Consider the following 27,851-nt stretch of genomic DNA (forward strand, 5'->3'; position numbering starts at 1 on the left):
TGGGCCAGATGTGGCCTGGTCCTCCCCCAAGAGGAAGGTAGAGTTGGACCTCCAACCAGGAGATGGGGCTCACAGGGAGAGGATGAGTGGGGACTCCATCAGATGCGGAAACTCTTCCTCCTTAGTCTTTTTTTATCTTCACAAAGTTCCTGGGTTAAGCAAAACTAGAACCTCTTGTCCCCACATCACAGATGTGGAAACTGAGGGTCCATGATGAGTGATAGGCCCAAGGTCACATAGCCAGGCCTGGAACCTGGCCTCGTGACTCCCAGGCCAGTGCTCTGCCCTGGGCTAGCCAGCTGGGCTGCCCCCAGGTGGGGCTGGACCCACCCCGAGCCCCCCACCCTCTGAGCCTGGGGAGGCCATGGGGCTGGAGAGGGCTCCTGGAGGGCACGAGGGCTCCTGATCCAGCAGCAGGCGGGCCATGGTGCCTGGTGGGAGCCAGGGCCTCAGGCTGCAGACAGCAGTGAGGCAGAGGCTGGATTACAGTGTCATCTGGGAGGAGCTGAAGGCCTCCATCTCTGCCCTGGCCTCCGCCTCCGAGCGGCACCGCTGGGAGAAGAACCACAGGAAGAGGAAGAGACCTGTAAGGAAAGGCTGGTCAGTAGCTGAGCAGCTGGGAGGAGCCAGACCTCCCTGGGACCCACCGGTAACTCTGAGAGGACCCATGGGGCAGACACTAGGCTGAGGGGCTCCACCCCTGGCCCAGAGGGCAGTGTCGAGCAAGCCAAGCGGAGCTGTGGGCTCAGCCGCCCGCCCATTCCTCCTTCGATGGTGAACATCTTCCCAGCTGCATACAGCCCCGTGGGCCTACCATAGAGCGAGTTAAAGATGGTGAACAGGAAGAGCTGGGGCAGCCGGAAGACGCTGAAGGAAAAGAAGGCCGAGGCCCAGGTGGTACCCAGCAGCACAGTGAGGCCCAGCACGGTGACAGCGTCCCGACAGGCCCGGGGCCCCGGCGCCTTCTTCCCTGCCCGCAGCCTGCAAAGGGCCCGAAGCGCCCAAGCCAGTATCACCAGGTTGAAGAGGGATGTGAGGCCACCATAGCCCATGACCAAGATGCCGTTCACCACAGGGTTGCGTACCCAGCACCTGCGGGAGAGGGGGGAGGCCAGGCTCAGTGTGGCTCCGAGGCCGGGGGCCAGCGCTGGGCCTCTGCGGTGCCCCTCCATCCCATCTGGGCCTGCCAAGTGGGCATTCTTTTCATTATAATTGTTGTTCTTCTTTGCAATAGTGGGTCTGGAACCCAGAACCTGTGTGTGCTAGGCAGGCACTCTGTCACCACTGAGCAGACACCAGCTGTTTCCTGCCAGACAGCACAATGATAAAAATCCCTCATCCAGCTTCCAGCCGAGCTACCACAAGTGAACCCACCGGCCACCTCCATCCCCTTTCCAAAGGCCCCACCACGTGCATCTTTCCAGCCTCCGCAGTCCTCTTCTCTCTCTCTCTCTCCCCCGGGCCTCCATGCCTTGAACCAGCTGGAAACTCTTCCCTTCCTCCCTCCACAGCCAGCCTGGAGCCAACATGTAGGCTATCCTACTGGGTCACTGGCCTGGGCCCTCTGTCTCTGAACCCCACCACCACTCTACCATGTAGTTGTCGCCATCTTATCTCCATCTTTATGCAATAAGGATGCTCTCTTCCCAGAAGCCTCTGCACCTAGACCAGAGCAGTGGTCGGGAGCCGGGAGCAGACCCAGGTGCAGAAGACACCAAGGCTGAACAGAGCCAGAGGGAGGCCTGGCTGGCTCTGCCCCGGGGCCTTGGCCTTTCAGGACACCTTCAAGACAGGTGCTGCCTCTTCCCTGAGTCGGACGCATGTCACAAGCCTTAACGTGGACTGTCCCATGCAGTTCTCATGAGGACCGGCAAGGCAGGGGCCCGACCATCCCCACCCTGCAGAGGAGGAAGCCAAGGCGCCGGCTCAGGGTACGCCATAGTCAGAGGCAAAGGGGGCTCACCGCTCCCGTCACAAGCCCTGCGGCCGCAGCTCAACTGAAAGCACAGTGTGAATCATTCAGTCTAATGTCAGATAATACTCCAGCAGTGACGGCTCCACCGCCACTCTTAACCCAAGGCTAAGAAGCTTGGATTCTGTTCCAGGGTTGCCTTTTGTTTGTGTTTAGAAACACATTGATCGGTAACAAATGATTTTTAAAACTTGGGAGAATGGAAGTCACAAAAGGCAGGGTAAGGGTCGCCTAAAGGGAGAAGAAGGGAAGAAAAACATAGGAAAAAGCTCTGCCTAGCGTGGGGCCCCTGACAAACTTCGTATCTTGTAGACACATCACTCAAACTCTTCTGTCCATGTCACTTATTATATAAGAAAATACATTTGGGGGGCCAGTGTGGTGATACATGCTTGTAATCCCAGTTTTGGGGAGGCTGAGACAGGAGGATCACAGGTTCATTGCCAGCCTTAGCCATTTAGCAAGACTGTTTCAAAATTAAAAAATTAAATCGAACTAGGGGTGTAACTCAGAGGTAGAACACCCTTGATAGTTCAATCCCCAGTATCTCACACCCATGTATGCACACACACACACAAACACGCACGGGCGTGCGTGCACGCACACACACTCATCTTTAAAGAGTGCTGAGTGACGCCTCAGTGACACCAGCCCCCAGCGAGTGCTTAACCCTGCCTTCCCACCCCTGCTCGGCGCCCAAGCCCTTGGTGACAACGGGGAGGCCGGAGCTGCCCACCACCAAGTCCCACCTGGCCGCTGACTGCCTGGGATTCCTTGGGTGGGGTTCTCCAGCTGCCCCGCCTAAGTTGCCCTGACCATAACACAGGGCGGGCCGCAGCCCCCTCGCTGTAAGCATTAAGCAGGCCACCGCGGCACCAGCCCTCAGCGCCCCCAGCCCAGCGGCCACCAGGGAAGGAGCAGAAAAACTAGAGGACCAACTGCCTGGGATGTAGGATACCCCACGGGCTTGCTCATGTTGCTCTAGGCTCTGCTATAGGAATGTTTCCTAATAACAAAAGCTTAATGTTGTTGGGTGCAGGAGGAGGCAGTGATCTGTCCCCAAGCTCCAGAAGGCACACCTGCTGCCTCCCCTGCCCCCCCCAAGCTCTGCACACACTGAGCCTGCACCCTGAGGGCTGGCTGGGAGGGTCAGGAGCTGGCTGAGCTGGCTACCTTCTGGGAGCTGGAGGCCAGGCGGGGCCAGGCACAGAACTCCAGCCTGCCCAGGCAGGAGACCCCTAGACCGGCAGAAGGAGCGTGGCAGAGCCCCTCCTCCTGGCCCTCTGTGCCTTCAGGCCCAGCCTGGCCTGAGATCCCCTATGTAGAGCCCAGGCCTGTGTGGCCCTTCTGCCTGTTGCCAGGGCACTCACATAGACTTGTTCTGGAAGCTTGTGCCATTGTCCTGGCTGCTGGAGACAGGGATCATGCAGGGCCCGTACACTGAGCTCTGGACAGCAAGCAGAAGCAGCACCAGGAGGGCCGGGACTCCTAGGAGGGAGGACGAAGGCTCAGGAACACCAGAGGAGCAGCCCCACCCCTGGGCCTAACAGAGGACCCCACTGCATGGGGGGCTGCACCGGGCTCCAGCCATCTGGTGGCCCTGGAGGGAACTCTGCTCCAAGATGACACTGGTGACAGCTCTGGAACGGAATGGGAGAGGCAGGAGCGGTGTCAAATAGGAAGGTGGTGACAGGAGCCGATGGGAGAGAAGGTGAGGAAAAGGGCAGAGAAGACAAGGCTAAGCTGGGGAGGGAGGTGTCATGAGGGTGGGGCCCTGGAGTAGGTGAGGATAAGGATGAGGATGTGGTGGGGAAAGCAGTGAGAAGGTGATGATGGTGGGGATGGGGCAGAAATGATAACGCCAGTGGTGATGGTGGTGTTCAAAGCAGAGAGTCGGACGGGGTGCTGGAGGTGGGGGCAGAGATGGTGGGGGTAACAGTAGCATTGGAGGGAGGTGATGGAGGGATGGAGGTGGAGGTGGCGATGGTGGTGGTAGTAAGAATGGGAGGCTGGAATTTGGAGGTGAAGGTTGCAATGGAGGTAGCAACAGAGGATTGGAGGTGGAGGCGGCAATGGTGGGGGGGAGTATGGTGGACTGGAAATAGAGGTTTCAGTCATGGTGGTGATGGTGGTGATGGTGGTGATGGGGTGGAGGTAGAGGGGAAGGTAAGGCAGCAAGGGTGGTGGTGGAGATGGAGTTGATGGTGGTGGTGGTGATGGTGATGGTGGTGGTGGTGGTGATGGTGATGATGGTGATGGTGATGGTGGTGGTGATGATGGTGGTGGTGATGATGGTGGTGGTGATGATGATGGTGATGGTGGTGGTGATGGTGATAGTGATTGTGATGATGGTAATGATGATGGTGGTGGTGATGGTGGTGATGGTGATGGTGGTGATGGTGGTGGTAATGGTGGTGATGGTGATTGTGATGGTGATAGTGATAATGGTGGTGATGGTGGTGGTCGTGATGGTGATGGGGTCGTGATGGTGATGGTGATGGTAGTGATGGTGATGGTGGTGGTGGTGGTGGTGATGGTGATTGTGATGGTGATAGTGATAATGGTGGTGATGGTGGTGGAGATGGTGATGGTGGTGGTGGTATGGTGGTGATGGTTGTGGTGATGGTGAGGGTGGTGGTGATGATGATGGTGATGGTGGTGAAAGTGGAGGTGGTGGTGGTGGTGGTGGTCATGGTGATGGTGGTGGTGATGGTGATAGTGATTGTGATGATGGTAATGATGATGGTGGTGGTGATGGTGGTGATGGTGATGGTGGTGATGGTGGTGATGGTGGTGGTCGTGATGGTGATGGGGTTGTGATGGTGATGGTGATGGTAGTGATGGTGATGGTGGTGGTGGTGGTGGTGGTGATGGTGATTGTGATGGTGATAGTGATAATGGTGGTGATGGTGGTGGAGATGGTGATGGTGGTGGTGGTATGGTGGTGATGGTTGTGGTGATGGTGAGGGTGGTGGTGATGATGATGGTGATGGTGGTGAAAGTGGAGGTGGTGGTGGTGGTGGTGGTCATGGTGATGGTGGTGATTGTGATGGTGATAATGGTGGTGATGGTGATGGTGATGGTGGTAATTGTGATGGTGGTGGTGATGGTGAGGATGGTGATGGTAATAATGGTGGTGATGATGGTGGTGATGGTGGTGATGGTGGTGGTGATGGTGGTGGTAATGGTGGTGATGGTGATTGTGATGGTGATAATGGTGGTGATGGTGGTGGTCGTGATGGTGATGGGGTCATGATGGTGGTGGTGGTGGTAATGGTGGTGATGGTGATTGTGATGGTGATGGTTATAATGGTGGTGATGGTGGTGGAGATGGTGATGTTGGTGTTGGTGATGGTGGTGTGGTGGTGATGGTGGTGGTGGTGGTGAGGGTGGGGTGATGATGATGGTGATGGTGATGGTGGTGAAAGTGGAGGTGGTGGGGTGATGGTGATGGTGGTGATTGTGATGGTGATAATGGTGGTGATGGTGATGGTGATGGTGGTGATTGTGATGGTGGTGGTGATGGTGAGGGTGGTGATGGTAATAATGGTGGTGATGATGGTGGTGATGGTGGTGGTGATGGTGGTGGTGGTGGTGATGATGATGATGATAGTGGTGAAAGTGGAGGTGGTGGTGGTGATGGTGCTGGACATGAAGGTGGAGGTGGTGGTAGTAATGGAGGTGATGGTGGTGGTAAAAGTGGTGGTGATGAAGTGGGGAGTAGGGTGGTAATGATGGTGTTGGAGATGGAGGTGGTGATGGTGGTACTGAAGGTGGAGGTGGTGGAGTGGGGTTAGGAGTGGTGATAGTGGTATTGAAGGTGATGGTGGTGGTGGTGATGGAGGTGTTGTAGGTAGAGGTAGATGAGACTGGTAATATGAAATCAGAGGAGATGTTGACAGGGCTGATGGTTGATGTTCACCAGGATGAAGAGGGGGAAGAGAGGAGGAAGGAGTCGACACCCTGCCCCACTGGAGGCCTCAGGAGGCAAGAAGGGAGGGGCAGCCACTCACCCCAGCCCAGGGCGCAGAGCTTGAGCACGTATCTGCGGATGTAGATGTTGTAGACGCGCCCCAGGAGAAGGTAGAGGTTGAAGCCTTCGATGGCCATCCAGGTGAGGCAGCTGAGCAGCGCAAAGTGCAGGGTGGCGGCCAGCGCCATGCACGCCAAGCCGGCCACTGGGGGCACGGCCATCGTGGCGCTCAGGAGGAAGGCACCGTTCAGGAGCAGCACGGAGACATGCAGGTTCATGTGGATGCGTGTTACGGAGTCACTCTGCTTTCTGTGGGCAGGAGCATGGCCTTCCGTGGCCTGGGGGACATCACCCGGGCAGCGCCACCCCCGGGCTCATAGACACACAGCAGTGGGGAGACTGAGGCTGATGGAACAGGGACTCAGCAAGGCTGGTCTCTGCCGTTTGCCCCGCCCTAGGAGACAGGTGGGAAGGGAGGTGGGAGCTGAGCAGCAGTGAGAGGCAGGGGCATACCTGGCTTGGCAGTGCAGCAGGATGGTGAGCAGCGAGGCTACGATGGAGATGCTGCAGCCCACAAGGGAGATATACTCAAGAGGTGCCCGCAGCTCTTCAGGGATGGGGGCTGGGGAGAGTTGCTGGGGGAGGAAAAGGGGCCGAGACCCGAAATGTGGAAAGAACCTACCCGGGTTCCATCAGAGGGACCAGCCCAGTCCCAACCTGAACAAGGGCATGATAGACACAGTGGCTTTTTTTTTTTTTTTTTTGTACTAAGGATGAAACCCAGGAGCATTCTACCTCCTAGCTACACCACCAGCCCGATTTTTTATTCTTTATTTTTAAACAGGGTCTCATTGAGTTGCAAAGGGCCTCACTAAGTGGTAGCTGAGGCTGTCCTTGAACCGCGATCCTCCTGTCTCAGCCTCCCAAATGCTACGATTACAGGTGTGCACCGCCATGCCTGGCTGACACAGTGACTTTTGTCTCCTGCAACCTCCATCCTTCCTCTATGAAAATGTCCCCCTCCCCTTGCACTCTGTGCACACTGCGTGTGCACAGATGTGCCTGGCCTGGCCTGGCAGAGCCCTCCTCCTCCCCAGAGCGATGGGTTCTAGGATAAGCAACGTGACACACATCAAGCCACAGGACTCAAGCCTTTGGCTGGCAGATTTGGATGAGAGAGGTTCTAATTCCACTGGCCTGAGAGCTACCAGGCACGAGCCTGGAATTGCTGGCAGCTATATTTTTTTCTGTGGGGAGACCCTGTCTGTGATTCAAGCCAGCACAAGCACAGTAGAGGAGCAGAGATAGGGCCCTGTCTTAGTGCTACTCAGCCCCTGGATCAAGCCATGTCTGAAGCCTAACCAGCCTTTTCTGGAACAGGTGCCCGTAAGTTTCTCTGTGTGTTAACGGCTTGAGCTGGATTTTCGGTCCCTTGCACCCGCTTTTGCCTCGCTCCTCGGCACAGAGCCGGGACCCTCTGGGCTCTGCCTCCCTCGCTTGCTCGGGCCGATGCCCACGTACCATGAGGACGGCGAAGTAGGTGAGGTGGCTGCAGCGGCAGAGCACGTGGGCAGGCGAGGGCCGCTCCGTGTGGCAGCCCTCGGGGCTCCAGGCCCCCCAGCGGTGCTGGCCGGCTCCTTCCTTCCAGAAGACACAGGTCAGCGTGTAGCCTTCCTGAGGGGAGGTACAGGGGTCAGTCCCAGGGGCTGAAAATGGGGGCCCAGAGGCTTGGGGGGGGGGCAGAGGAGACTCTATTGCATCCATCAACAATTCCCAGACGCCGCCCGCCTCCACCACGGGCTCTCAAAATAACCCGGTCAGTGGCTGGGCTTCTCTGAGCCTCGCAAAATGGGCTCGTGTGTGTCCGACGGGGCAGGCTGGTGGGAAAAGTTGGGGCGGCATGGCACCTGAGCATGGCAGGTTCTCTAGAGCCAGTGGCTGGTTAACCCCTTCTCCCCCTGCCCGCCCACCAGGGGGGGCACCGATGGTGCAGCCTGGCCCAGAGCAGAATAGACTCATGCATGGCTTGCTGGGAGGGGCGGCCTGGCAGTGCCCTGGGGGCCGCAGAGGAAGGGGGGCACTAGGCCTTAGAGGAATGGCTGTCTCCATCGAAGCGGAGCCAGAGTATTCATTCAGGGGGAAGGACCTACAGAGGCAACCAGCCGGGGTGACAGGAAGGACCGCCGTGAGTCAGGGTGCAGAGTGGTCCCCGTGAAGTTGGAGGGATGAAGAGCAGAAGCAGCGCCCCCACCCAGCAGCCACTCCTGGTCCTGCATCTGCGCTGCTCCCCCAGCCTGGCCCGTCTGCCCGCTCTCCCCCCCCCCCCCCACAGTGACGGTGACCCTGCTGAGCCTGGGGGCACTAGCAGAGAAGAGCGGGCTGGGAAGAGGGAAAGGAAGTCTGGCACTTCAGCATCCTTCATGCCACAGGAAGCCATGACAGAGAGGGGGAGGGAGGGAGGGGGAGAGAGAGAGAGAGAGAGAGAGCACGCCCTATGATGGTACTGGGTCAGTCCCTGGATCCAGCTGCGCCTGAAGCTGGGCCCCGACCCTTTCACTGATGCAAGCCAATCAGTTAGTTCCCTTTGGCGCTGAAACGGGCCTGAGCTGCTTGTCTGTCACTAGCAACTGAAAAGATCCCCCCAAAAAACCCACAACGAGTAAAAACATCTTTCTCATTTCTTTGGCAGGAATTTTCCAAGTGAGATGAATTTAAATCACGTTTGTTTTCCAAGATTTGAGTAGGCTGGAGTGTGCTGAGCAGGAGCGCCGCAGAGGGACAGGGCGGGTGGCACGGGGCCGCCCCACAGTACCAGGCTTTGGTTGTGCCAGAAGCTGATGGTGACCGGCTCGCTGAGGTTGTTCACATGTCTGTTGTCCAGCTGGGCCCCCAGGACATAGTCATTGAGCAGGGATGAGTTACTGTCGTCCTGGAAGGGCCGTGGAAGAGGGCGGAATGGAGGGGACCTGCGGACCCCCTCCCCGGCGGTGAGCTCCCAGCTCTCCTTCCCAACCCCTGGTCCCCAGGAAAACCACAGCGAGCCTTTCACAGGGCTGGTGTGCCGGCCCTTGGGCTGTCCCCGCCACCAGGGGGCCCACCTCCCGTGCATTTGATGCAGTCAGCTGCACCCTCCCCTCCTGCTTTCCTAACTCATTTTTTATTTTATTTTATTTCACTATTTATATGTTTATCTATTTTTGCTACTGGGGATTGAACCCAGGAGCATTCTAACTCCAAACTACAGCCCCAGCCCCTTTTTATTTTGAAACAAGTTCTCACTGAGGGTCTCGCTATGTTGCTGAACCTGTGATCCTCCTCCTGTCTGAGCCTTCTAAGCACTGGGATTCCAGGTGTGTGCCACTCCATCTAACTCACGGAGCACCTTCTCCAGAGCCCTCCTGTGCTAGCCCTCGGACACCCCTCCCTGATCCGTGCACTGCTGTCCACCTCTGTGGTTCCAGCCAACCTCACACTAACATTAAATCTCCGAAGTCCCAGCCTGAGCGTGGGGGCGAGAGATCTCTGAGGACAGGGACTGTGCCTTAGGAAGTGCACTTTGTGACCTAGGGACGGGCACGTGTGCACTAGGTTTCTTGGGTCTCGTTTATAGATTGCCAAAGCACCTCCCTGAAGCTGGTCGGGTAAACTGCGGCCCAGTGAGGGGCAGCTGGGGTTGCGCACGTGCACCATCCGCCTGTGCCTGCCGTCCTCTGACCTGGAAGAAGTAGGCGGTGAAGAAGTAGATACAGATGAGCCGCAGCTCCGTGGGCCGAGTGGCGCAGGCCTCCCGCGTCAGCTCTGCTGGGAATCGCATGGCGTGCGGGGCCGGAGCCTGCGGAGGACGAGAGGTCAGCCCTGACACCTGTCCTGCCCCGCTCCCGCAAAGCCTTCTTGGCTTTATTTGATTGATTGATTGATTTAGTGGTACTGGAGATTTTTTTTTTTTTTTTTTTTTTTTTTTTTTGGTGGTGGTGGTACTGGGGTTCCTGGAAGCCCTTCTACCTCCGGGCTACACTCCCAGACCTATTTTATATTTTTGAAACAGGGTCTCTTAAGCCAGCGCGGCTGGCTTCGAACCTGCTCGATCCTCCTGTCTCCGCCTCCCAAGCGCGGGGATTACAAGCGTGCGCCACCACGCGCCGGCTGTGGTGCTGGAGATTGAACTCAGGTATTCTACCTCCGATCTACATCCCTTAATCCTTTCTCATTTTTTTACTTTGAAACAGGTTCTCACTAAGTTGCTGAGGGAGGGCCTCACTGAATTGCTGAGGCTGGTCTCCAACTTGCAATTCTCCTGTCTCAGCCTCCCCAGTTCTGAGATACAGGCAAACGCCACAGGCCCAGCTCCTTCCTGGCCTTACCCTGGGGCAACCCCTTCCCAGGAGGCTCTGTCGGCAGCTCCCTGAGTCTGCATCTCCTCCCCACTGCCCAGGCCCCGGCTTCTATCCATGCTGCTGCAGCCAGGCATCCCATGGCGGCACAGCTGGGTGCCCTGGCCTCTCCCTGCTGCGCCTCTGGACCTGCCCTCCATCAACCTGGTGGCAAAGGCCCAAGGACACAATGGCTGGGGCCATGCACGCGTGCACACTCGACCACACACACACACACACACACACACACACACACACGCCCCTGACCTGCGGGACCTGCTCCAGGGTGGCACTGCTCAGCGCCAGGCCACGGAAGTCGCAGCCCAGCTTGAAGACCAGGGACTGGATGGTGCTCGTGGCCAGGGTCAGATTGTCACCGCAGAAGTGGGCGTTCAGCAGCTTCTGCTCCAGGGTGTGGACTTGCCTGAGGGTCAGACATTTGGGGCAAGAGGACAGAACCCAGAGTTGGAGGGAGGCAGGGTGGGAGAGGGGGTCTGTGACCAGCCTGAGGACCTCCCATACCCCACCTGGCCACTCCCATCTCCACCATGTCCTCTCAATTAATCCCCCTTAGGTCCCAGTTTGCTGTCACCTCCTCCAGGAAGCCTTTTGTGACTGCTCCCCCCCCCCCCCGCTGCCTAGCAGCAGCTCTCAGCCCTGGCCAGTCACCAACACTGGCCTCTCACCCTGTTGCTCGGTGCTTAAGTCACAGAGTCTGGAGAGTCCAGCCACAGAGACCCACTGGGTTTCTGTCCTGTATCTCCAGAGCCTAGTGTCAGGCACACAGTAGGCACTCAACAAATGCATGCTGAATAACTACATAGGTAAGAGTCTACACTGGCCAGACATGGTGGTGCATGCCCATAATCCCAACTGCTAGGAAGGCTAAGGAGAGAGGATCGCAAGTTCAAAGCCAGCCTCTATAATTTAGTGAGATCATGTCTCAAAATACAAGAGAGAGGGCTGAGGATGTAGCTCAATGGTAGAAGCCTCTGGGTTCGATCCCCAGTATGGCGAGAGAGAGAGGGCGGGGGATAGAGAGAGAGAGAGAGAGACTACAGCAAGCCAGCCCTGGCCCACTGATCCAGGGTGGGGGGAGGCCCAGCTGACTGCAGGGGCGAGGAGGAACCCAACTCACCGACTATGAGAAGTCAAGCCCCGGCTCCTGGGCTGCTCCATATTCTCCATCCGGTACAGGAGTTCCTGCAGTGTCTCTGGAGGGAGCAAGGCTCAGTGCCCCCCTTGGCCTGTATCCTCAGTAACCCCCCTAGGCCCTGGGCCTCGCCTCCATCCCCAGCTTGGAACTTCTAGTTCCCCGGTGCCACTGCCCAGAAGGACTAAGTGTCCCCTCCCCATTTCCCTTGACTTGAGGCTGCTGCCTTCCAAGGCACAGCCCGCGCAAGGACTGGGCCATCCCCAGTCCACGGAGCCCTCTCACCTGCTGTTACTGGTGTCCCGCGTGAAAGCAGCAGAAGGCACAGACAGAAGACAAGGGCCCCACAGCAACCCATGTCCCGAGCCGGGTCTCCTCCAAGAACTGTCTCCTGCCCTGGAAAAGGTGCAGGCCCCCTGGTTATGGTAAAAGGGCTGCTAGGCTCCGGGCATGTCCAGGGGCTGGGGGAGGAAGGGAGGCTGCAGCTTCTGATTGAATACTCTTCCCTCCTGCCTGCCACAGATGGGGAAACTGAGGCTCGGAGGCAAGGGGTCCTGCTTTGCTTGAAGGTCCTGAAGCCAGGCCTCTGTGACTCTGGAATGGTTGACCATTAAGAGATAGCAGGCAGCCGGCCGTGATGGCACACGCTTCCGGCCTCAGCTGCTTGGCCTCAGCTACTTAGCGAGGCCCTTTGCAACTCAGTGAGACCCTGTTTCAAAAAAAAAAAAAAAGTAAAAGACTTAAAAAAAAATAGGGCTAGGAGTGTAGCTCGGAGGTAGAATGCCCCTGGGTTCCATCCCCAGTACCACAATAAATAAATAAATAAATAAATAAATAAATAAATAAATAGCACGCATTAGCGGCTCAGCCTGAGACCCCTCCCCAAAAGCATTCTCTCTGGGGGCTCCCAGGCCTCAACATCACCTGGAGAACAAATTGGGAGCAAACAGCCTGCAACCCTGTCCCACCCTGTCATTATTACCTCTCCACATGTGAGGGGCTGGCACTCTCTGCCCTCATCGTCCTCGGCTTTTTAAATTTTATTTAATTTACTTATTTATATTTTTGTGTGTGGTACTGAGGGTGGAACCCAGGGGCTTTTCTACTTCCGGGCTATACTCCCAGACCTGTTTTATACTTTATTTGGAGACAGGGTCTCACTGTGTTGCTGAGATCCTTACTAAGTAGCTGAGGCTGTCCTCAAACCACGATCCTCCTCTCTCAGCCTCCCAAATGCTGGGATTACAAGCGTGTGCCACCACGCCCGGCTTGTCCTCGGCTTTAAAATAAATAAAGAGTAAGCCGGGTGTGGTGTCACCCGCTTGTAATCCCAGCATTTGGGAGGTTGAGATTGGAGGTTCGCAGTTCATGGACAGCCTCAGCTACTTAGTGAAGCCCTTTGCAACTCGGTGGGACCCTGTTTCAAAATAAAGAATAAAAAAGAGGGCTGGGGGTGTAGTTCAGAGGTAGAATGCCCCTGGGTTCCATCCCTAGTACCTCAAAATAAATAAATAAAATGAAGAGTAATAACAGTTTCCACTATTAAGTATAATTATAACACACCAATAAATAATAATACAACTTAAACAAATTTTAAAAATAAAATGAAGCTGGTCATGGTGGCACACGCCAGTACTCGAGAGGCTAAGACAAGAGGATCGCAGGTTGGAGGTCAGCCTCAGCGAGACCCTGTTTCAAAATAAATAATAAAAAGCATTGGGGTGTAGCTCAGAGGTAGAATGCCCCTGAGTTCCATCCCCAGTACTAAGTAAAATTATTTACATCTACCCTTGAAAGCCCCGCCAAAATGAGAGCAAATGGATGCAATAGGTGCATAACAAACAAAACACACTCTGGAGACTACAAAACGCGTGGCCCCTGGTGACAAATGTGCCACGCCCTGAAGCATGGACCCGGCGCGGCTGCCGCGGGAGAGGGTGTGGAGAGGGCGCCCAGAGAGCCGCCAGTCAACTCAGCCGCGCAACCTCGGAGGCGGGAGGTAGCAGGAAGCTCCCTCCAAAGCGGAGATGAAGACTTGCCTAAAAACCGGGGATTGTTGGCTGAGTCACTAAGACATGGCGCTCTGTGGCGGATCTCCTCTGTTGCCTGGGGTGTCTGGCAGCCTTCCCCATCATTCTGCCGTCCCATATTCCACTCCAACAAAGTCCACTCCCTGGAGAGGGTGTGTCATAGAGAAACCCAGGAGAAGGGAAGAGTGCTATTAGGATAGAGAAAAGTAAGCCGTATTTAGCCGGGCCTGGTGACACACACCTGTAATCTCAGTACTTGGGAGGCTGAAACAGGAGGACTGCAGGTTCGGCGCCAGCCACAGCAATTTAGCAAGACCCTCAGCGACTAAATGAGACCCTGTTTCGAAATAAATTAGGGCCGGGCGTAGTGGCACATGCTTGTGATCCCCGTGCTTGGGAGGCTGAGACGGAGGATTGCGCAGGTTTGAAGCAGCCTCAGCTAGCTTAAGAGACCCTGTTTCCAAATAAAATATAAAATAGGTCTGAGAGTGTAGCCCAGAGGTAGAAGACCCCTAGGTTCCATCCCCAGTACCACCAAATAAATAAATAAATAAAAATAAAAAATAAAAAAATAAATTAGGGCTGGGGGTCAAAGTAGCTCTAAGATAGAATGCCCCTGGATTCAATCCACAGTACAAAAAAAAAAAAAACAGGAAAGAAATGAAAATTAAGCCAAATCCCTCACCTCCTCCTTTCCCGCTCTTAAAAGTTGCAGTAGCCAGGGTCAGGCTCCAAATCAAGAGGAAATTCTTCTCTGGAGAACTGACTACTCCAAGACTACTCCTGCAGCGACTGCCATTTTGGTGTTCCTCCATGAGGATGGCCAAGATCTAATTTATGGTAAAGCTTTACCAGTCACCACTCCCACCAAGCAATTGAGTTTTTAGTGTTGCACTCTTACATATAAATGGTCAAGGTGGGTGCAATGGCACACGCCTGTAATCCAAGTACTTGGGTGGCTGAGACAGGAGGATCACGGGTTTAAGGCCAGCCTCAGCAACTTAGTGAGACCCTGCTTCAAAATAAAAAATAAAGAGGGCTGGGGCTATAGCTCAGAGGTAGACAGAGGGAGAATGCCCCTGGGCTCAATCTCCAGTAGTGTGTTGCAAATGTGCGTGTGCGTGTGTGTGTGTGTGTGTGTGTGTGTGTGTGTGTGTGTAAGTGGTCAAACAAAGATTACTAGGTATTTCAACACAGGTACCCTTTCTCAGGAAGCTGCTGGAAGAGACTGTCCAACAAAATGACGGAATAAATCACCAAAGAAGACACAGGCACAGGAAGCCCCACCATGGGAAAGGAGAAGCTAGCTCCCCAGAAAATTTGAGAAGGGACAGCCCAAGCTGATGGTTAAGGCGCAAGGCTAGGGCACATCCTGTCCAGAAGGGGGCAGGAGAAAAGAAGGCTGCAGAAGGCAGCCCCCAAAAGGGAAGAAAAAAAAAGAAAAAGAAACAGGAGGCAAAGGAAAATATACAGACTATCTGACAGGCTTGAGCATATGGGAAAATTATTTTGAGAGATGTCTTACAGAACGCAGACACATGAAAAATAAAAAGAAGCAATTAATTTCAATAAAAGCAGGTTGTACAAGAAAAAAAAATGTCATCTTGCTACACAAGTTGACTTGCTGGGAAATAAAATTTATATAGCCGTAATAGAAACATCGGACAAGAAATTTGCTTTTTTAATTGTGTAAAACCCACATTTGAACGATAGCAACTTCCACTTAGGATGTAGAGTCAGGAGAGAACAGCACTCCGCAGTGACAGTGGAAAAAGCCAAGCGGCACACTTTGGAGAGCGGAGAGCCAGTGGACCGGTTCCTAACAGGAACCGGAGGAGCCCAGTTCCATTGTGACATGAAACACGCCAACCCTTTCACCTTTGACAGAAGCTTGGAAGAGGGCATGGTGGCCACCAACGCGGATCAGAAGAAAACGACATCTAAGTGAACTCTTAATGGCGGGAGTGACCATTTAAGACCCCTTGAGCCCAGATCCAAGGGCAGCCCATGCCTCCTAAGCAGCGTCTCCCGCAGTCCTCCGTGGGAGCTCCTGGCAGTACCTAGGGGGACCCATCCCGGAGACCTGAGGACTGAGGGTGGACAGGAAGACCTGAGCCACCCGCCTGGGGCCTGCAGGGAGATACCTGACCCTGGCCTTGCTCTCCTAGGGGACCCCCAGCCCACAGGTCTCTGATCTGCTACCAGACAAATGTCTGAAACTAGAGAACCAAGATTCCCTGCCTCTGCCACAGAACTCAGACCAAGTAGCCAGGAGCAGCAGTGTAAACCAGGGGGAGAGGCAAGGCCCAAAAAGTAAGTCCCCCTGCGTTGCATGCAGGCCAGGCTGAGGGTGCCCCAGAGATCCTGAGAAAATCCCACAGGACTGCCTACGAAGCAGAAAGACATGGCAGTCCACGCTGAAGAAAGCCGAAGCCTGAGGTCACAGGAGGTAACCTGAGCAACTTAAAAAAAAAAAAAAAAAAATCCAGCTGCAGGGGGGGGGGGGTGCTGTGCTCTGGTAATCCCCGTATGTGAGAGGCTGAGACTGGAAGATCACAGGTTCACAGCCAGCCTCAGCAACTTAGTGAGACCCTTAATTGTGTAAAACCCCTATTTGACCAAATATGGGTCAGGCTGCAACAGGAGAATCATAGGTTCAAGGCTAGCTCCAACCACTTAGACCCTGTTTTGAAATAAAAAATAAAAAGGACTTGGGGTGTAGTTCAGATGTGGAATGACCTTGGGTTAAATCCCCAGTACCAAAAATAAATAAATAAATAAATAAATAAATAAATAAATAAGAAGAAAGGAAGGAAGGAAGGCTGGCTCTCATTTTTGAGACGTGAAGTACAAAATAGAGCTGTTTGTATGATGACACACACTGTAATCCCAGCTAATGGAGATCACTTGAACACAGTTCAAGACCAGCCTGAGAAACATGGCAAGAACCCCACATCAAAAATAAAAAAAATGCTGGGCGTGGTGGCACACACTTGTAATCCTAGTACTTGGGAGGCTCAGACAGGAGAATCGTGGGTTCACTGCCAGTCTCGACTACTTAGTGATGCCCTCTCCAACTTAGTAAAACCCTGTTGAGGACCTTCGCAACTTAAGGAGACCCTGTTTCAAAATAAAGAATAAAAGCATAAGGCTGGAGGTGTAGTTTGGAGGTAAAATGCCCCTGGGTTCAATCCCTAACACACACACACACACACACACACACACACACACACACACACACAAAGAGTGAGAGAGAGCTAGGTACTGTTAGGTACTGTGACCAACGCCTGTAATTCCAGTATTCAGGAGGCTAAAACAGGAGGATCACAGGTTTGAAGACAGGGCACAGTAACTTAATGAGACTCTGTCTCAAGATAAAAAAAAAAAAAAATGAAAAGGGCTGGGAGTGTAGCTCTGTGGTAGAACACTCCTGGGTTCAATTCCCGGTAACATGGGGTTGGGGGAGGAAGGAGGAAGGGAGGGAAGGCCCTACAGATGGCCAGAATGTTGGAACTGTCAGATTGGGAATCTAAGATAACGATATGTGACTACGTTGAAGGACGTAGCGGGGAAAGTGGACTTCCAAGAACAGATGGGGAAATTGAAGATACTGGCTAAAAATTTTCAAAACTTATTCAAAGAACAAACCACAGATCTAAGAAGCCTTTCAAAACCCAATGAGATAAAGGCAAAGGAAAACACACCTACACCCAGCACAGGTGAGCGGCTGCAAAACCTCAAAAGAAGGAAGTCTTAAAGGCAGCCAGAAAACAAGAACCACTGAATTCGAAGACCAACGATAAGAATTCTAAGACTCCCATCAGCACCGTACAGGCCAGAAGACAGCGCGGCCAGAACCTTCAAGAAAAAAATCTGTCAGCCTAGAATTTATGCCCGGTGAGAATACCTTGCGAAAATGAAGGCAAAATAAGGACTTTTTCAAATGAGCAAGTGCCTCGAGAATTCATTGCCAGCAGACCTGCACTAAGAGAAATACCCAAGGAGGTTCTTAGGGCACAAAGCAAATCGTGTCAGATGGAAACTCGGACCCAAATAAAGCAATGAAAAGTGTTGAGTTTGATAAAAATGTGTTAAATATAAAATGAAATAAAGCTCCTTAATTTTAATACCTGTAAAATGTAAAATTAGTTGCCACATATTGTGGAGATCATCTTAAGTGGAAGTAGAAATGTACCATAAAAATAGCACCAAGAGGAAACGGGTGAAAATAAAAGAATTCAGTTATAAGTTTCTTTCTTTCTTTTTTCCTTTCTCTTTCTTTCTTTCTTTCTTTCTTTTTGTGTGTGTGGTACTGGGGATTGAACCCCGGGGCATGGGGGTTTCTCTAAGCTATACCACAGCCCTTTTGTTTTATTTTTTTATTTATTTTTTATTTTTTTGGTGGTACTGGGGTTCCTGGAAGCCCTTCTACCTCCGGGCTACACTCCCAGACCTATTTTTTATACTTTTTTATTTGGAAACAGGGTCTCTTAAGCCAGCGCGCGCGGCTGGCTTCGAACCTGCGCGATCCTCCTGTCTCCGCCTCCCAAGCACGGGGATTACAAGCGTGCGCCACCACGCCCGGCTTGCCCTTTTGTTTTAAAATAGGAACTATATTTTACTAGGTTTCTGAGAGCCTCACTACGTTTCTGAGGCTGGCCTCGAACCTGCATTCCTGCTGTCTCAGCCTCCCAAGTACTGAGATTACTAGCAAGAGCCACCACACTAGGCTTCATAAGATTCTTATGCTGTATTTTAAGTGCTGTAATGCTATTTGAAGGTCAGTCGTGTAAAGTTAGATATGTATATTGTAAACCCTATAGCAACCATTAGAAAAAAAGACAGTGAGATATAGCTAATAAGAAAATAGTAGAAATAAAAGAAAAACTTTTAAAACACTCAATCTAAAAAATAAGAACAAGAGGAAAACAAAACAAGAATAGATGGGACAAGGAAAAAATAAATAGCAAGATGGTAGGTTAAAAATAAATCATAGCCAGGTGTGGTGGCGCACACTTGTAATCCCCGCACTTGGGAGGCTGAGACAGGAGGATCGCGCAGGTTTGAAGCCAGCCTCAGCTACTTAGTGAGGCTCTCAGCAACTAAGTCAGACCCTGTCTCCAAATAAAGTATAAAATAGGTCTGGGAGTATAGCCCGGAGGCAGAAAGCCCCTGGCTTCTACCCCCAGTACCACCAAATTAAATAAATAAATAAATAAATAAATAGCCAGACCTAGCCAGATGTGGTGGCACATGCTTGTAATCAGCAATTTAGTGAAGCCCTCAGCAACATAGAAGACTGTTTCAAAATAAAACATTTAAAAAGGGCCAGGAGTATAGCTCAGAGGTAGAATGCTTCTGGGTTCAATCCTCAGTACAAAAAGAGAAAGAGAGAGAAATTAATAACACTGAAATTAGACCAGGCATGGTGATGCACACTTGTAATCCCAGCATTCAGGAGGCGGAGACCAGAGGATTGCGGGTCTCGGACTGTCTCAGCTACTTAGAGAGGCCCTTCACAACACAGTGAGACTCTTTCAAAAAATAAAAAGACCAAAAAATAGTACCAGGGACGTAGCTCAGAGGTAGAATGCCCCTGGGTTCCATTCCCAGTATGCCAAATTAATAATAATAATAATAATAATAATAATAATAATTTTAAAAATATTAACATTGAAATGTCTGGGAAAATCCCCAAATATATGGAGATTAAAATGACACACTACTAGCCAGGCGTGGTGGTGCACGCTTGTAATCCCCACGCTTGGGAGGTGGAGACAGGAGGATCGCACAAGTTCAAAGCCCCTCGCTGCCTTAAGAGACCCTGTTTCCAAATGAAAATATAAAATAGGTCTGGGAGTATAAGCCTGGAGATAGACGACGGGTTCCATCTCCAGTACCAAAAAAAAAAAAAAAAAAAAAAATCACATACTACTAATTAACTCATAGATCAAAGTCAAATTCACAATAAAAATTATAGCTAATGCAACACTTAGAAGAAAATCTATGGTCCTACATCCTTATAAAAGAAAAGATGAAGTCGGGTGTGGTGGCCCACACTTGTAATCCCAGTACTTGGGAGGCTGAAACAGAATGAGGCAAGTTTGCAACCAGCTTCAACAACTTAGTGAAACCCTGTTTCAAAATAAAAGAATAAAATTGGACTGGGGTATAGCTCATAGGTAGAATGCCCCTGGGTTCCATCTCCAGTAACACACACACACACACACACACACACACCAGAAAAGACGAAAGGTTGCAAGTCATTAATCTAAGCTTCCACCTTTAAAAAGTATACAAATTAAGCAGCAATAAGTAGGAGAAAAGAAGATAATAAGTACAATAATATAAATTATTGAAATAAAAATGCAAAAGGAATAAAGAAAAATCAATTAAACTGAAATTTGGTTACTTGAAAAGATTAATAAAATTAACAAATCTCTAGCCAGAATTATTGAAAAAAAGGAGGGGGAGAATACACCAATTACCAATATCAACAATAAAATAAGGTCTATCACTGTGTAACCTACAGGCACACTTGTAATCCCAGCATTTGGGAGGCTGAGACCAGAGGATCACAATTCACAGACAGCCTCAGCTACTTAGTGAGGCCCTTTGCAACTCAGTGAGACCCTGTTTCAAAATAAAGAATAAGAAACAGGGCTAAGGTTGTAACTTGGAGGTAGAATGCCCTTGGGTTCCATCCCCAGACCTGCAAAAAAAAAAAAAAATAGAAAAGAAAAAAAAAGATAAGAGAGGGGCTGGGGAATGTAGCTCAATAGTAGAGTACTTATCTAGCATGCATGGTGCCCTGGATTCCATCTGCAGCATTAATTTTTTTTAAATTAATGAAATTAGGGTGTATTCATTTCGAGTCACCCCCTCCATGCCATTTTGGCATGGAGCTGTATTTCTATTTTCTGTATTTCTATCTTTCTAATAAACTTCTTTAAATCTTCAAAAAGAAAAGTAATGAAATTAGATTAATAAATTAAGGCTGGGCGTGTATCTCAGAAGTGTATTACCCCTGAGTTCAATCCCCAATACCATAAAACAAAACAAAAGAAAAATCTTTCTGACTTTGAGTTAGGCAGATTTCCTAGAAACCACACCGAAAACAAACTCCATAAAGGAAAAAGATAGTAAATTGGATTTCACCCCTGCTGCTTTGGGAAGGCCACCGTAAAGAGGATGAGACAAGCTGCAGTCTGGGAGAAAACATTTGCAAACACCTATCTGATTGAAAACAAAACGTGTATTGTACTATATAAATAACTCTTATAAGCCAGGCGTGGCGGCACACGCTTGTAATCCCAGCATTTGGGAGGCTGAGACCGGAGAATCACGGTTTGCGACAGTCTCAGCTACTTAGTGAGGCCCTCTGCAACTCATTGAGACCCGGTTTCAAAATAGAGTGAAAAATAGGGCTGGGAGTGCAGCTCGGAGGTAGAATACCCCTGGGTTTCATCCCCAGTACAGAAAGAAAGAAAGAAAGAAAGAAAGAGGAAGGAAGGAAGGAAGGGGAACTCTTATACTAATAAGGAAATAAAACAACTCAATTAAAATGTGGAAAGCCGTGTGTGGTGGTGGGCACTTGTCATCCCAGTGCTTGAGAGGCTGAGACAGGAAGACCACAGGTTCGAAGCAGCCTGGGCAATTTAGAATGACTCTCAGCAACCTAGTGAGACCCTGTTTCCAAATAAGAAATAAAATTGGGAAGTGGATGTCACTTGGAGGTAGAATGCCTCTGAGTTCAATCCCCACTACCATAAAAGTAAATAATAAATTAATTAATTAATTAATTAATTTAAAATTGGGGAAAGGTTTGAACAGTCGCTACCCCAAAGACGACATAGAGCTGGCACAGAAGCGCATGAAAAGATCCTCCATGTAATATGTCATTAGGAAGATGAAAATAAAAACAGAGCGATATCATTACACAGCATCCATCACGGCTAAAATTAAAATGACTGCCAAGTGTGGTGAGGATGGAGAACAGCTGGGATGCTCCCTCGTCTCTGGAAGGGATGCAGAGCCAGGCAGCCACTTTGAAAACAGCTTGGCAGTCTCTGGCAAAGTTAAAGATACACATTCCCTACAGCCAGCCTTTCCACTTCTAGGTATTTACCCAAGAAAAACAAAAGCAGCTGTTCACAGGAAGACCTCTCGATGCAAATATTTATAGCAGCTTCATTCACAATAGCCCAACGCCAGACGCAGTACAAATATCCATCACCCGGTGGGAGCCAGCTGTGGTATAATCTATATTCATACAACGGAATACTATTCAGCAACAAACAGGAATGACTGGCGGAGACAGCACACGGCAAGGCTCCAAATCATCGGGGGAGTGAGCGAAGCCAGGCACAGGGACGCCGTGGTTCCATTTATGTGGCCATTTAGAAGAGTAAAAAAGGTAAGATGAGCCAGGCATGGTGGCAGACGCCTGTCATCCCAGTACTTGGGAGGCTGAGAGAAGAGAATCACAGGTTCAAGGATAGCCTCGGTGAGTAGCGAGATTCTCATCCACTTAGTGAGTTTCTGTTTCAAAATAAGACATTATGTGTAAAAGTGTGGATGTAGCATGCTTACCTGAACACTCATTGTTGGGAGGGGAAAGGGGAAGCTGGAGGTGGGTAGAGGGGACCAAGCACAGTCTGAATGTATGCCATTTTCAATATGTTCCACGTAAAAATAAAAATAAATAAATATATATATAAATAAAAATAACACGTGCATTTACTTCTTCTGAGACAATGTGTAGACTTACAGTACTTTTTTTTTTTTTTTTGGTGGTACTGGGGTTCCTGGAAACCCTTCTACCTCCGGGCTACACTCCCAGACCTATTTTTACATTTTTATTTGGAAACAGGGTCTCCTAAGCCAGCGCGTTCGGCTGGCTTCGAACCTGCGCGGTCCTCCTGTCTCTGCCTCCCAAGTGCGGGGATTACAAGCGTGCGCCACCACGCCCAGCTAGACTTACAATACTTTAATTCCTCGTATTCTACACATTACTCTTATGCCATTGTCATTTATTTTTATTCATATAGTACATTATAATTATTTTAAACAGTTCTTATTTGTTTAGCTTTATTCAATATATTATATTTCTGGCGCTATTTGTTTTTTCTTGGATACAATGCTTCTTCTAAAAAAAATTATCTACATGTAACAAGAAATTCCTTTGGTGTATTTTTAAATTTTGAGTCGAATAATAATAAAATCGTTTATTTTTTGTTTGAAAAAGATAAGAAATAAAATAGAGCTGAAGGTGGAGCTCAGAGGTAGATACCCCTAGGTGAACTCAGCACCTCAAAAAAAAAAAAAAAAAGATTGGTTTAAGAGATCAGTAGTTGCCAGAGGGTGGGGAAACAATATTGAAAAGATATTGACCAGCTGGGCATGGTGGCCCACGCTTGTAATCCCTGCCCTTGGGAGGCTGAGACAGGAGGATCGCACGGGTTCGAAGCCAGCCTCAGCTGGCTTAAGAGACCCTGCTTCCAAATAAAATATAAAATAGGTCTGGGAGTGTAGCCCGGAGGTGGAAGGCCCCTGTGTTCCATCCCCAGTACCACCAAAAAAAAAAAAAAAAAGAAAAGATATTGACCACAAAAGGGCACAGGGCAACTTTTCAGGGCAATAGAAATGAGGAAATGTTCTACAACTTTTTTTCCCCCACTGGAGATTGAAGCAGGAGCATTCTACTTCTGAGCTACATCTCACCCCTTTGTCTTTTTTGTCTTGAAAAAGGGTCTCACTAGGTTTCTGAGAGTCTCACTACATCACTGAGGTTGTCCTTGAACCTGCCATCCTCCTGTCTCAGACTCTCATATACTGGGATTACAGTCAGGCGCCAGCCACCACACCCAGCTAGAAATGTTTTACATCTTCAGTGTGATATTATGTGTACATGACTTTGTACTAGTTAAAGCTCATCAACGTATTCTCAAAAAGGATGAATGTTATTATAATGAAATATATCTCCATAAACCCAGATTTTAGAAAATCAAACCAAAATCATACTGAGAGGACAGAGAAGAGGAAATGGAGAGGAGGGAGGAAAGGCAAGAGAGCAAACCTTCCGTCTTTTATGAGAAAGAAAACTCGGTGGGCTTCCAGGAAGGAAACCCACACAATTCAGAACACCTGTTTTAGCCGCGCGTGGTGGCGCACGCTTGTAATCCCCGCGCTTGGGAGGCGGAGACAGGAGGATCGCGCTGGTTTGGAGCCAGCCTCGCTGGCTTAAAAGACCCTGTTTCCAAATAAAAAATAAAAAATAGTTCTGGGAGTATAGCCCGGAGATAGAAGGGCTTCCAGGAACCCCAGTACCAAAAAAAGAAAAAGAAAAAAGAAAAAAAAAAAAAAACACCTGTTTGATGGAAGTGGCAGAGGGAAGGAGTTAAGGATATGAACTTTAGTTTTTCTACCACTGGAGTTGCAAAGATCTGAACTAGAATCGCACCCAGCGAGAGGCTGGAGAGACAGGTATATTCTCCCTGTCCCTGCTGAGACTCAAGAGTGTAATCCTGCAGGAGATTGTTTAGGGACATCTTTAAAATTTACATTCTGAACATCCTTTGACCCAAGAAACTCATTTTTATGAACATATCCTGTGTAAATAGTGGGGCAAGCTAGGAATATAGAAAATATTTAGAATTCTATTGTTAATAATAAGAAAAACTTGGCTGGGCTTGGTGGCACATGCCCATAATCCCAGTACTTGGGAGGCTGAGACAGGAGGTTCGTGCAGGTTCAAAGCCAGCTGCCTCAGCTACTTAGTGAGGCTCTCAGCAACTTAGTGAGATCCTGTTTCCAAATAAAATATAAAATAGGTCTGGGAGTATAGCCCGGAGGTAGAAAGCCCCTGGGTTCCATCCCAGTACCACAAGAAAGAAAGAAAGAAAGAAAGAAAGAAAGAGAGAGAGAGAGAGAGAGAGAGAGAGAGAGAAAGAAAGAAAGAAAGAGAGAAGGGACAGTGGTGCACGGCTGTAATTCCAGTATTTGAGGGCTGAGATAGGAGGATCACAGGTTCGAGGACAACCTCAGCAACTTAGTGAGACCCTGATTCAAAATAAAATAAAATAAAATAAGGCTGGGGGTGTGACTCAGAGGCAGAATGCCTCTCAGTTCAACCTCCAGTACAAATACAAACAAAAAAACTGTTAAAGTTGTAGTGGCATACGCTTTAATACCAATACTTGAGAAAGGAGGATGGCAGGTTCAAGGCCAGCCTCAGCAACTTAGCAGGACCATGTTTCAAAATAAAAAGACAAGCGGGGCATGGTGGTGCACGCTTGTAATCCCAACATTTGGGAGGTTGAGACAGAAGGATAGCAGTTCGCAAACAGCCTCAGCTATTTAGTGAGGCCCTTTGCAACTCAGTAAGACCCTGTTTCAAAATAAAGAATAAAAAATAGGGCTGGTGGTTCAGCTCAAAGGTAGAATGCCAATAGGTTCCATCCCCAGCACTGCGAAAAAATTAAAAATAAAATAATAGAATAGGACTTTTGGATATAGCTTAGAGATAAAGTGTCCCTGCGTTCCATCTCCACTACCACAAAAGAAAAAGAAAAAAACTACTGATACAGACAACCAGGATGGATCTCAAGGGTGTTCCTGAGTGAAAGAAAAGAAAGCCAGTCTCAAAACGTTGCCTGGTTTATGCGTTGAGTTGTATAACATGCTTGTAATGAAAATTACAGAGATGGAGAACAGATTAGTGGTTGCCAAGGGGCGGAGTGTGAAGGGGTAGTACAGAATCCTCGTGGTAATGGAACAGTTTTGTGTCTCGATTGTGGCAGCCATTGTGGGAACTTACACATGTGATAAAACTGCGTGGAATTAAATACATGCCCGCATTGCATCCAGATGTAAGCAAGGGCCTAGGAAAGTGGCAGGATCTGTATAAGGTGATCTGTACCCAAGTCAGTTTCCTGGTTTTGATATTGTACTATCGCTGAGCAAGAAGTTACCACAGGAAAAAACTGGACAAAGGATTGAAATTTCTGTACTTTTTTTTTTTTTTACAGGCACCTATGAATTTGTCATTTTTTCCAAAATTAAAAGTTAAAAAAGACAGTACAAAGAATTGACATTTTACTATTAAAATTATGTATAAACAGTCATGTTAGAGAGAAAGACAAGCCGGGCGTGGTGGCGCACGCTTGTAACCCCAGTGCTTGGGAGGCTGAGACAGGAGGATCGCGCGGTTTGTGGATGGCCTCAGCTACTTAGTGAGGCCCTCCTCAACTTAGTGAGAACCTGTTTCAAAATAAAGAATAAAAGCTGGGTGTGGTGTCACACGCTTGTAATCCCAGCATTTGGGAGGCTGAGACCGGGGTATCACGGTTCGAGGACAGCCTCAGCTACTTAGTGAGGCCCTCTACAACTCAGTGAGACCTGGTTTCAAAATAAAGAATAAAAAATAGGGCAGGGGGTGTAGCTCGGATGTCAAATGCCCCTGGGTTCCATACCCAGACCCGCAAAAATAAATAAATAATAAAAAATAGGGCTGGGGGTGTAGCTCAGAGGTATAATATTATTATACTATATTATTTGTGTTATTGCCTTCTGTGTGTGTGTGTGTGTGTGTGTGTGTGTGTGTGTGTGTGTGTGTGGTGCTAGGGCAATTGAACCCAGGAGTGTTTGTTCTACCTCTGAGCTACACCCACAGCTCTATTTGTTTTAAATTTATTTAGCTAGTTATTTATTTTGTGGTTTGGGAGATGGAACCCAGGGGCATTCTACCTCTGAGTACACCCCAGTCCTATTTTATTTTTTTTAAACAGGATCTCACTAGGTTGATAAGAGTCTCAGTACTTGCTGAGGCTGTCCTCAAATCTACGATTCTTCTGTTTCAGCCTCCCAAGTACTAGGGTTACAGGGGTGCACCACTACCCAGTCTTCTTTTTTCATATTCTTTTTTATATCTTTTGTATTATTTAATTTTTTACAAGAAACACATTATCCTCACAACAGAAATACAACATTTTTCATGCTTAGAATCTTTTAAGGTGCCAAACTACTATTTAATACAGGAGAAACAATAGTGACTTATTGCTTCTAAAAACCTAAAAGCATGTTGCAAAATAATGTAATACCGTCCTTGCAAAAAAAATTTTTTTCTACTTGTCTTTCTTGTGTGTAGTTTCTAACATTTCCCCAAATGCCATAGTTATACACTTCTAGATTCCTGCCTATTCACCGCGCCTGGCTGGATTTCCCCCCATTTTAAACTAAAAGCATCGCGTTCTACATACTGTTCTGCCCTGTGCATTTTTCAACTTGAGAATAAATGGTGGTCCACGCCTGTCTCAGACTCTCGTGTACTGGGATTACAAGCATGCACCACCACACCAGGTTTAAACATACTTTATTATAGACTTTGATAAAATGTTTATGGTTATAAAGGTATTTTTAAAACTGTCTTATATAAAGCCAGGCATGATGGCGCACACTTGTAATCCCTGCTCTCGGGAGGCTGAGACAGGAGGATCGCACAGGTTCGAAGCCAGCTTCAGCTACTTAGTGAGGCTCTCAGCAACTTAGTGAGACCCTGTTTCCAAATAAAATATAAAATAGGTCTGGGAGTAGAGTCTGGAGGTAGAAAAGTCCCTGGGTTCCAACCCTGGTACCACGAAAGAAAGAAAGAAGAAAGAAAGAAAGAAAGAAAGAAAGAAAGAAAGAAAGAAAGAAAGAAAGAGAGAGAAAATCCTTCCCATACCTACGTAATAAAGAAATTCGGGTGTATTCATTTCGAGTCACCCCTCCATGCTAGTCTGGTATGGAGCTGTATTTCTATTTTCTGTATTTCTATCTTTCTAATAAACTTCTTTAAATCTTAAAAAAAAAGAAATTCTCCTGCATTTCTTCTGGTATTCTTATAATTCTTATAATTTCCTTTTCACATTGGAATCTCTAGCTCATTTGCACTGACTCTAGAGGAAAGTGTGAAATATAAATCCAATTTTATTTTTCTCCAAATGGTCACCCATTTTTCTTAGTACTATTTATTTACATTTTTCACATTATAAGCAAGAAATAAATACAAAATGCTATAAAATGCAAAGCAGTCATTCACCCTGCAAACCAATTTCCAATCAGTTACTTGCAGGATGCCACCAGTATTAAGTTTGTTTTATATGGGAAATGGAAACTTTATACATTTATTTTGAAAGGGAAACGGAGACTTTGGAAGCAGAGTGCTAGGGTCTTATTGATCCAGCTGTTTGGTTATTTATTTGGTTGATACTTTGCATAATTAACTTGCCCTCTCAGAAGCTCAGAGGGGACAAGAGACAAGATTTGAGGAGACTAGGGAAGCCCCTGAATGAACCATGTAAAATATTTCACG

At 49.1% G+C, this 27,851-nt stretch overlaps 1 protein-coding gene across 1 annotated transcript in view; it reads right to left on the minus strand.

The window, feature by feature from the left end:
* Positions 1-483: 483 nt before the first annotated feature.
* The window catches only part of ADGRG5 (adhesion G protein-coupled receptor G5), a gene marked incomplete at both ends in the record, with an annotated part of 30,725 nt that continues 3,357 nt past the window's right edge, over positions 484-27,851 (minus strand). Inside the window, 10 exons of the mRNA XM_080703516.1 lie at positions 484-584; positions 815-1,092; positions 3,343-3,460; positions 5,986-6,254; positions 6,459-6,580; positions 7,467-7,619; positions 8,758-8,874; positions 9,661-9,777; positions 10,583-10,739; positions 11,454-11,529. Coding sequence (XP_080559642.1) covers positions 484-584; positions 815-1,092; positions 3,343-3,460; positions 5,986-6,254; positions 6,459-6,580; positions 7,467-7,619; positions 8,758-8,874; positions 9,661-9,777; positions 10,583-10,739; positions 11,454-11,529 — 1,508 coding nt within the window. The remainder of the gene's footprint in view (positions 585-814; positions 1,093-3,342; positions 3,461-5,985; positions 6,255-6,458; positions 6,581-7,466; positions 7,620-8,757; positions 8,875-9,660; positions 9,778-10,582; positions 10,740-11,453; positions 11,530-27,851) is intronic.

Source organism: Muscardinus avellanarius, assembly GCF_963383645.1.
Source record: "Muscardinus avellanarius genome assembly, chromosome: 10".
Lineage (NCBI taxonomy): Eukaryota > Metazoa > Chordata > Mammalia > Rodentia > Gliridae > Muscardinus > Muscardinus avellanarius.